The sequence below is a fragment of the Balaenoptera musculus genome, chromosome 5, assembly GCF_009873245.2.
Source record: "Balaenoptera musculus isolate JJ_BM4_2016_0621 chromosome 5, mBalMus1.pri.v3, whole genome shotgun sequence".
Lineage (NCBI taxonomy): Eukaryota > Metazoa > Chordata > Mammalia > Artiodactyla > Balaenopteridae > Balaenoptera > Balaenoptera musculus.
In genome coordinates this window covers 48796196-48806724 of record NC_045789.1, presented here as the reverse complement: position 1 = coordinate 48806724, position 10529 = coordinate 48796196, and the positions used below count along the sequence as shown (strand labels likewise).

At 36.7% G+C, this 10529-nt stretch overlaps 1 protein-coding gene across 1 annotated transcript in view; it reads right to left on the bottom strand.

The window, feature by feature from the left end:
• Positions 1–987: 987 nt before the first annotated feature.
• CDKL2 (cyclin dependent kinase like 2) overlaps positions 988–10529 on the bottom strand; it is a 32832-nt gene continuing 23290 nt past the window's right edge. The window contains exons 11-14 of the mRNA XM_036854000.1: positions 9989–10112; positions 9653–9759; positions 4112–4198; positions 988–3106 (exon numbers count right to left, since the gene is read on the bottom strand). Coding sequence (XP_036709895.1) covers positions 4133–4198; positions 9653–9759; positions 9989–10112 — 297 coding nt within the window. The 3' untranslated portion in view covers positions 988–3106; positions 4112–4132. The remainder of the gene's footprint in view (positions 3107–4111; positions 4199–9652; positions 9760–9988; positions 10113–10529) is intronic.

Here is a 10529-nt window from a genome sequence, read left to right as displayed (position 1 = left end):
AAATAAATAATTTAAAAAAACAAAAAACAATGTGAGGGGCTTCCCTGGTGGCGCAGTGGTTGAGAGTCCGCCTGCCAATGCAGGGGACACGGGTTCGAGCCCTGGTCTGGGAGGATCCCACATGCCGCGGAGCAGCTGGGCCCGTGAGCCACAACTACTGAGCCTGCGCGTCTGGAGCCTGTGCTCCGCAACAAGAGAGGCCGCGATAGTGAGAGGCCCGCGCACCGCGATGAAGAGTGGCCCCCGCTTGCCGCAACTGGAGAAAGCCCTCGCACAGAAACGAAGACCCAACACAGACAGACAGACAGACATACATACATACCTACATACATACATACATAAATAAAATTTTTTAAAAAGCAATGTGAGAACATAATTTTTCATTCACATAGAGGAGTGTTAAGGACCCATTTCTAATTCTAAAACAACACAAAACAATAGAGAAAAATCCATTTAGTCCAATTCTCTAGGACTAGCCTTAAAACCTTACAAGCAGTGATGCTGGTGTTTCTAATTCCTGCCAGTGGTTCGGTTATATAGAGGAGCATTTAGAAAACAAGTGAAGCACATTTTTCCGTCTAGTCTGACTCATAATTTAGTACAGATCCAGCCTTATATTGTAGCACAACTAAAATAAAGGAACCAATAATGAGAGAGTCACATAAGAAAACACGTGTCCCCATTTCTATAGGAAGTCAGCTATTATAAACAAGCAAGGATTCTCAATCAGGAGAACCAGGTTCTAAGCGTAAGTCTGTCACAACTTTTACCAGGTCATCTTTACAAGACATGCTACTTTAGGACCAGGTTGCTTGTATCACTGGCTGTACAAGAAAATTAACTTGCCACCCCTATACACAAAATTTCAAAAAGAGAATTAACAGATTATTTCAAACTTATTTGTTAAAACTGTACAGTGTTGTATACATTATTCATGGTCTCTTAAACAAATTCAAGTAAAAACCATGTATGGAGCTCAGTAAGATATAATATTTATTAATTTAAAAACATACATACACACAGCAAGCCCACTTCCCCCCACCAGTACATACACATATTTTCTATTAGTAAGTGGCTTAATCATATCCTTGTAGGTGAGACAAAATAAAGTAATCTTAAACTGAAAAAAGGGATTATTTTGGTTCAGTGTCTATGGCCCCAATTTGCAAAATCTTCTTTTTCAAGTTCTGCCAAGGTTCTAACCAGATATGATCCTCAAGTCTCAAGTTGGACTTATAGTGAAGAACTTTTAGTTCTTTAATTCTGAAGTTCACAAAATGTTTTAACAAACAAAAAATACCAAAGGCAAATGAGAAGGTAATTGATCTTGGACCCTCAGACACTGGGGTGATATTTTCACACTGATCTTTAAATAAAAATAACATTGAAATAAGCTAGAGAAACACTTGGCTTTTAAGTATTATCTGCTTTCCATGCTAGAGTCTGTTGACAATATTTTTCAGAGTAAAAATAAAATAATAATACTTTAATGTGAAGCCTACAAATACTTATACACTAGTTTTGTTCAGCATGTTAGCCACACCAATCTAGTCAAACACCTGGTCAGAGTGTAAAGATAGAGCTTCAAAACCAAGACCAAATTTCAGTTGAACCACCTATAGACTCTACATTGGAGCCCCTTATTTTGCTTCCTCTGGAATGTCCTACTCTTTTGAAAGCCCAAGTGTCTAAGGAAAGAATTTCAATATTAAGCTCCTTAGAGTAATAGAGAAAAGTGCTAGTTAAATGTTTGGGCTAAGTTCTAGCCAATGCCTTTTAGAAAAAACAACATATTGCTCATTGGTTAAGGCAAAAAAAAAAAGTCCACACAAGTTCTGGTCCCCTTAACAACCATCCTCTAAGATAATGAATGCAGAGCACGACTTACAACCCAGAAACCAAAACCTGCAGTCCAATTGGTTTCACTCTCCCACCTAAAAGTTGTGGACCAGTGCATTAGAAAAGATGCGTGGGCTGTAGGTAAATGATTTTGCACCTTGTGAAAAGCTTTGGGGAAGGCCTTGGAGGACCCAAGGAGACAGGAACGTCTCTAGGCTCTGTCTGATATCACCTTCAAACTATCAGTGGGACAAGAGTGAAGTCCTAACAGTGGATATTCCCTCCCCAAAACTTCTCCAGCTGGGGAGTTCCATAGCAACTGGCCCAGAAAAGAGTAATCAGCCCTAGTCAATTGGTAACCCAGCTTCCATCCCCAAATTTTGTAGGTCTACCTCTTTTTTTTTAATGAGAAGCACAGTACGCAGCTCCAAGGTAAACGTACAAAATTCTCCTTCACCACTCTTGTTCCAATCACGTTCCTACACACAAGAACATTAGCACCAGAATCTTATAAAACAGAGGACTATCCAACGCCAGAGTCATACTAGGTCATTAGAAATAAAAGGTTTCTTTGCGACATTTGCTTTAGTGTGGTTCTTAGAAGATCAGCAGAGAGGCCAGATTCCCACAACAACACTGATCAAACATCAACAATAATCACCGAAACCAAAGATATACATCTATCCATAGAGAGCAGTTACATTTCTCCTTAAAGCCTAGAAACAAGCAAGATTTTTAAATGTGTTTTATAGTTAAGTTAGGGTAAAGAAAACATTTTCTCCTACTGATCCTAGGTTTTTTTCATTTTCTTCAACTGATCCTAGTTTTTATCACCTACCACCACCAAACCACTCCCAAATAAATGTACGCATTTATACAAATAACACACAAGATTCAATGCATAAATAACATGACCTTTTAAATGCTTCTCTCTTTCTCCCTTTTTTTTTTCACTCACTTTAAATACACGATCTACTAATATTAAATACACATTCATGTAACAAGAACCCTGTCACTATTCTTTCATTGGATACATCTTGAAATAGCATCAGTGGACTTGAAAAGTGATGGGATAACAGTTGGGAAGGGACAGTTGTTCAATCTTCCTTTGAAACACATGGATGTCTTTGTCTTTTCTTCTGCTGCAAGGCCTTTCTCAGAAAATGTAGGCAGTTCAGAAGTCAAGGCTCAAAACCACAAATCTCTGCTTCTAGGATATCAGCACTTTTGTTGCACAAGGATGTCATCTCAAGTGCTAGGGCAGCATCTAAAAGCAAACGGGGATATATGCCACCAAATAGTTTACATATATTCTTTCTAGAAATTGATTTCTACCTCACTTGCTTTCTCATATTGTATATATTGACAGTATTGGTAGGTATTACATGGTCTAAGAAAACCTTAGATCATATGTATCAAAAACAAGATTTTAAAGACAGTCTTCAGGATAATTATCCACCAAAACTATCACGTGTAGCACAACATCTCCTTTTGTGTAAATAATGACTAATTTTGACAAAATAGATACAAGTTTTATAGAGCTTGCAGTTTATACAGTACATACAGCAAATACATTGCAATGACTTCTACTAGGCCCTTGGAAGGGACCTGTAAAAATGAGAAACTAAAACTTAAGATTTGTGCACATCACAGTAAATTCACATTTGATGTCACAGACATTCAAAATGCTTTGTGGAGGTTAACAGGTTAATTCCAGCAACACAGTTATAAGAATGCAGGATTTTATTTTTTAATGACTTGTGTGAACTCACATAGCAAATTATCACCCCAAAAGGTCTGATTTTTTCTCTTTTTTTTTTTGGTTTTAGTTTTTTAGTACTAAAAAGTTATACTTAAAAGGAAGGCAATCACTTGGTATGGTGCTGATCCCTCTTTATTAGGAAAAAGATTACCAAGCAATCATTTACTCTTTCTTGCTTTACAAACCCAAAGGGCAAATGACTGATACGGGAGATAAGTATATATCCTTCTGGAGCACTTGTCACCCTAAGTTCACATTACTGTGTCCAATAAAATACAGGAGATTAGTTTAAAAGCAAGAGATGCAAGCACTATGAAAAGGGATTTCATCCCAGAGACAAAAGCTACTCCTGTTTTTTTAAGTAGTACAACTCTTTGTCTGATAGATCAAGAGTTCTCATAGAGTCAATCATTGGAGAATGTTTCAGCTGTAGAATTTGTTGCTTCAGCAAGCTACAAAATATTTCCCATGAAAGGTCACACAGCTTCAAGGGTGAGAAATCAGACCTACCCAGCTCAGAACCAAAATGAGTCAGTGCTGGTGTTCCACTGGAGGCAAATTGGCCTCTGAATCATCTGACAGGGGAGATCCTGATACCTACAAGTTAATAATTGAGCATTATAGAGTCTCAGTAATTGTAAAAGTCCTACTTCCTCAAAATCGCAATTCTTGTTCAAATACCAGATGGATTAGAACTTGAGAACTATTCATAGCTCAAGTTGCTTACACAGAAGAAGATGAAGTAAGGGCTTCATCTTATTCTCTGACCTCTTTGTTGATACATATGTTAAAAGATACTTCTGATGTGCCAGGGCAATGTAAACCCACTATAACCCATGTCTACCTATCACCAAAATAAATGAATAAACAAAACAAAACAAAACCCTTTAGAAAAAATAGAAAAACAACTGAGGATTAAGGACAAGAGTCAAAACTTGGAGATGTATCCCTTCACAAGGGGGTAGGTTTCGAATTTTGTTTGTTTTTCACTTCTGTGACTTTGCCCAAAGGGCAAGCTCTAGTCTCAGAGTCGTAAAGAAGTGCAAGAAGCTAAAAGTCTGAAAGGAACCCCATCTTTATAGTCAGAGAAACCAGAAAAAGGGGTCCCTGCAGGGCAAAAAGTATTGAGGGGGGGGACTCTGGAGGGAAGAGAACTAGAGAAGGGGACCCTCTAATTCTATGTATAAACCCAAAGAAGTCTCAGTCCAGTTCCTGAAGTATGCATGCATGGGATAGCTCCAAACAGCATAGCAATTCTCTAAATTCAATTTAGAGAAGTGAATGAGATTTGAATCACTTGTACAAGCCTCCAACTAAGCCCTGAACTACACAAGTGTAGGACAGATGCAAACTAGGATGACAAAGACTTAGAGAACTGAGATTTAAACCACCTCTCACAGAAGGTAAGGCAGAATTTACAGTGTAAACAAAACTTGGGTGACTGCTTACTAAAATAAAAATTTCAACATTCTCCTGAAGATTATAACAAGACCCAGAGACTATACAATACAACGTTTACAATATCCGAGATGCAATTCAAAACTACTGGACATAAAAATATCCAGGAAAGTGTGATTCATTCTCAAGGGAAAAGGCAGTCAAAAGGCAATAATAATAAAGGCAATCCTGAGGTGGCCCAGATGCTGGAAATTTATACATACTTGAAATGAATGAAGGGACAGGAATTCTTAGTAGAGAAATAGAATTTCTAAAAAGGAACTAAGTGGATATTTTAGAACAAACACACATACACAAAAAAATACATTACCTGAAATTTTAAAATTAATAGCAGAATGGAAATGACAAAGTAGTCAAATAACTTGAGGACAGATCAATAGAAATTACTCAGTCTGAAAAATAGAGAGAAAAAAGATTGAAGAAAGTGAACAGTCTCAGGAACTTGTGAGAAAATACCTACCAAAAGGTCTAACATATATGTCATTCATTAGAACTTCAGAAGTTAGAAGAGAAAGAAATTAGGCAGGAAAAAAATGTTTGAAGAATAGTGACCAAAAACTTCCCAAATTTGGTAATAGAGATAAATTTACAGATTCAAGAAGCTTAGCAAACTCCAAAAGGATCCACTCAGAGAAAACTATGCCTAGACATATCATATTCAAACTAATGAACACAAAAGGTAAAGATTAGATCCTGAAAGCAGCTAGAGAAAATTGAAACATTACTTACAGGGTAACAATTCAAATACCTGAGAATTTCCCACCAGAAATCATAGAGATCAGAAGACAGATAAATAATACCTTTATAGTCCTGAGAGAAAAAGAAATTTTTTAAACCTACCAACTCAAATTCTATATCCAGTGAAAATATATTTCAGGAAAGAAGGCAAAATAATGTCATTCCCAAATGAAAGAAAACTAAAAGAGTTTGTCACCATCAGACCTGCTCTGCAAGAAACACTAAAGGAGGTCTTTCAGATTGAAGGAAAATAATACCAGAAAATAAAGCTGTAATCTTTAAGAATGAAGAACAACAGACACAGTAAGTAGCTAGGTAAACATAGAAAACTACTTTCTTCTCATAAAATACTTATGACTATTGAAAGCAAAAAGTATAACATAGTATAGTGAGGTTTTCAATGTATGTGAACAAAATACAAATGCAAACTGTAACATAAAGTTCAGGTGGGAGGAACGGAAATACATTTGCAAGGTTTCTACATTTTATAAGTGGTACGATATTTACTCTAAGTAGACTATGAAAGATTAGTTATGTATACTGTAATCCCTAGAGAAGTCACTAAAACATAATGCAAAGAGGTATCTCCAAAAAGCCAATACTAAAAATATTCAAATACAAAAGAAGTCTGGAAAGGGAAAACAGAGGAACAAAAAACAACTAATAAAAAGATAGAGCTAGATCCAAACATATCAATAATCACATTAATGTTAATGGCCTAAATATTTAGCGGTAAGCAGGATTCTAAAGATATTCCACTAAGATTCCTGTCCCTGGCTAGTCAATCAAACTAATTTAGCTGTTGCTGTGAAGGGACTTTGCACACACAATTAATGCTACTAATCAGCTGACCCTAAGATACGGAGATTATCCTGGTGGGCCCAAGAAATCACATGTGCCCTTAAAATGGGAAGAATGTCAGAAAGATGAGGCAGAAGGGGACGTAAGAGAGAGTCAAGGAGTAAGAAAGTTTCAACCACTGTTGCTGGCTTTGAGGATCATGGAATTAGGCCAGGAGCCAAGGAATGTGAGTGGCCTCAAGAAGCTGAGAACGAGAACAACTCCCAGGCGCCAGCCAGCAGGGAAAGAGGGACCTCAGTTCCACAACCACATGGAACTAGATGCTGACAACAACTTGAATGAGCCTGGAAACGGATACCCCCCCCCCCCCCCCCCCCCCCCCCCCCCCCCCCCCCCCCCCCCCCCCCCCCCCCCCCGAGCCTCCAGAAGGAAATGCAGCCCTGCTGACATCTTGGTTTCAGCCTATGAGACTCTTAAGGAGAACAGCAGCTGTGCCTGGACTTCTGACCTATGGAACCTATAATAAATGGAGATTGTTTTAAATTGGTAGTAATTTGTTAGCAGAAATAGAAAACAAACAGACATTCCAATTAAAAGAATCAGAATTGAGAGAATAGCTACCAAGGGAAGACCCTAATTTATATGCTGTTGGCAAAAGAAAACACTTTAAATATAAACCCAGATAGGTTGAAAGTAAATGAAAGTAGAAAGATATACTATGGAAACAAATAAGTGGAAGTAGGTTGGAGTTACTACTTTAATCTCAGAGAAAATAGACTTCAAGGCACAGAGCACCATGAGAGAAAGAGATATTTCATAATGATAAAAGGGACAATGTATCAGGAAGACAAAGCAAGTATAAATGTGTATATACCTAATAAGACAGATTTAAAATACATGAAGCAAAAATAGACAGATGTAAGAGAAAAATAGACAATTCCACAATCATAGTAAAAGATTTTGACAGCACTCTTTCAGGAACTGATGGAACTAAACAAAAAAATCATCAAGGATATAGAATGTCTAAACAACACTATCAACCTTAACTGGATTTCACATTTATAGAATACTATATCCAACAAGTAAAGAATATACATTATTTTCAAGAGAACAAGGTTCATTCACCAAGATAGACCACGTGCTGGGCCATAAAACACATCTCAGTGAATCTAAAAAAATCAAAATCATACAGAGTATATTCTCTGACCATATGGAACTAAATTACAAATTAATAATAAAATATCTAAGGAACGCCCAAATATCTAACTATTAAACAACACATTTCTAAATAATTACTGGGTTAAAGAAGAAATTACAAGGAAAAATGTTTTAATGTTTGAATGGAATGATAATGAAAATACAACATATCGAAATTTGTGGGATGAAGAAAACAGTGCTTAGAGGAAAAAATCTGAAGCTATGTCTGTAAGTACATAAGACGTGTAAGCATGTAGGGGGTGAGGGAGTGGAGACAGATTCCATGGATTAAGTAATATTTTACTTACAAAATCTATCTTACAGATTGTTCCAGAGGTACATAATAGAGTTTTATAAATGTGGAAATGTTTGTGTTAGCTACAGAAACAAAATGTAGTTCAGTGCATAGATGAATACCATAAAGTAAGACTGCAAGGCAGGTCACGGCCTCTGCCAGCGGGCCTTTTGCTTTCAGTCTCCTGTTCTCTTTCCACTCAGATTTTCCACACATAAGCTCGTGTTACGTTGGTGTTAATTTGTGTTTTTCACTACACCTACTTTCTTCTTTATTTTAAATGCAAATGGAAATTTAACAAATAAACTGAGAGTAAAAGCGCAGAACCAGTTTATAAATATAAAAGGATTAGTTCCGAACAAGAAATAAAAATATTGAAGAAGTGGGAAGGCAGCCAAAGCCTTTCTTCCATTGCATGAAACTAGATTGAGCTATGTCAACCCTGAAAAGCGATTTGAATAATAGTGTGCTCACAGAGAGCAAGTGGAAAATTCTGCAGCTTTAAAATCCATATTTAAGTTGAGAAGTATACAGGAATTTCCTGAGACTCTGTAGTCCCTAAATGTAAAATCTGTGGCAGTGATTCATCTTCACACAACAGGAATTTGTTTAGCTTTGATGATGTTGACCCCGAAATTGCTGGCAAGAGATAAGGCAAAAGCAGCAGCAGTCTGTAAATGTTGTTTTCAGAATCACTGGGTAACTGCCTCTGCAATTTGTTATCCTCAACAATATCATTCCCCTTGTTTGCAGAGCTCTACAAAATAATTTAAAGAGTAACAGTAGGAAAAAGCATCGGCATAGAGAAGGAGGCTTCACACAGGGGCTGTCTATGAAATGGAAATACTTAAACCATGAGGATGGAGAATTCCAAAACAAAAGTTGCCTAGCATCAAGCAAAGGTGAAAATCTGTTTGAAGAAGGAAAGGGAAAGTTCAATGATTCATATCCCAAGTTTGTAGTTAGTTATGGATGGCTCAGGAGATTAAAAAGTTTGCCAGTTTTCTTAGTGATATGACTGTTGTTGACATAAAAGTAGCAGAAACATAAATATTCTGAAGTGATAAGAGGAATTATAGCAAAAGACTATATGGAATAGAAAATCTTTAGCATGGATGGAATGGATTGCCCCCGGGGAAAAGTGTCAAATGGAGAATACATTTTAAGAGAATAAAAACTATTCCAGAGTTTCACTCTTTGAAAGGTAATAACTTTGGTATTAATGCAGTGAAATATCATAAACTACCATAAAGCCTATAGTTATATTAAAGCGATAGCTGGGCTACACACACACACACACACACACACACACATACACACACACACAATTTTTTAATCTATAAAAAATTAATCACTGTAAGCTGGGAAATGTTTATGTAAATATATATGTAATAAGGGTACTTAATGCAATGAACCGTAAAACAAAATTTAACAAGCAAAATTTTATAGATCCCACTAATAAACCTGCCCAGTTCTTAAGAGCAAACTCTCCATAGGACACTTTAAAAGGAAATATGAGAGAGACCCAAGTTCCATGCGTCCTACAGAGAGTATTTCTATACCTGATGTAATGCAGTATTGAAGGTGTGCAAGTCAATAGCGACCAGAGAGGGAATTCGAGATTCTGAAAGATTTTTGTTCTCCTTCTTTATTAGCCTGGAATTTCGAGCTAGATAAAAATAACCATAAACACAGTGAGAAAATCAGATGTTTTTGTTAGTTCTTCACATTCAGTATCTGTCCCTTGGTATGTACTTATTGTACATAAGTCTGTACATTTTCACATACTTAAATATGTAAAGTTACTATACATTTTTAATATTCTATTAGTTTATTTAACATACATTTTAAATAATGTAAACAAAAGGGCTGAAACAGTAAAAGCGTTACAAACATACCCATGCCTTCCAAGGCTTTTAGTTCAGGCAGATGATTATAGTTTAGTTCAGGCAAACGGACATCTCTCTTTGAGTATTCCCTTCTTTTCTTATTTGCCTGAAGTAGACTCTTTTCACTAGCAACCTAATATCATCAGAACGGTTAACACAAATGAATTAGCTTCCAGGTAAGCTTGCCCCCTTTCATAACTACTATGTTCATATCCTAAAATCTATAGAATTGAAAAGCTAGAATAATACAAAATTTGAAGAACACTAATAACATACAAAACAATTTCATCCAGTTATTTCAAACCTCTTCCTCTTTAAATCTATTAAAATTGCTAACAAGCAGATTGGTTGGTTGCTCTGAGTTTCTCCTACTCCCTCCACCAACCTTCAGTGTAAGTCCTGGCAAGCAGTACAAGGTTAAAAGATGGGCATCAGTGTCCTGGTCTTTCAGGCCAGCAAGGTCAGGTCTTATGACACTTGCTGGGCCCTTCAGCATAGTTGCTGTTGCCACGTGAATTTTGAATAGTTCATCTTGTCATGTATATCACAT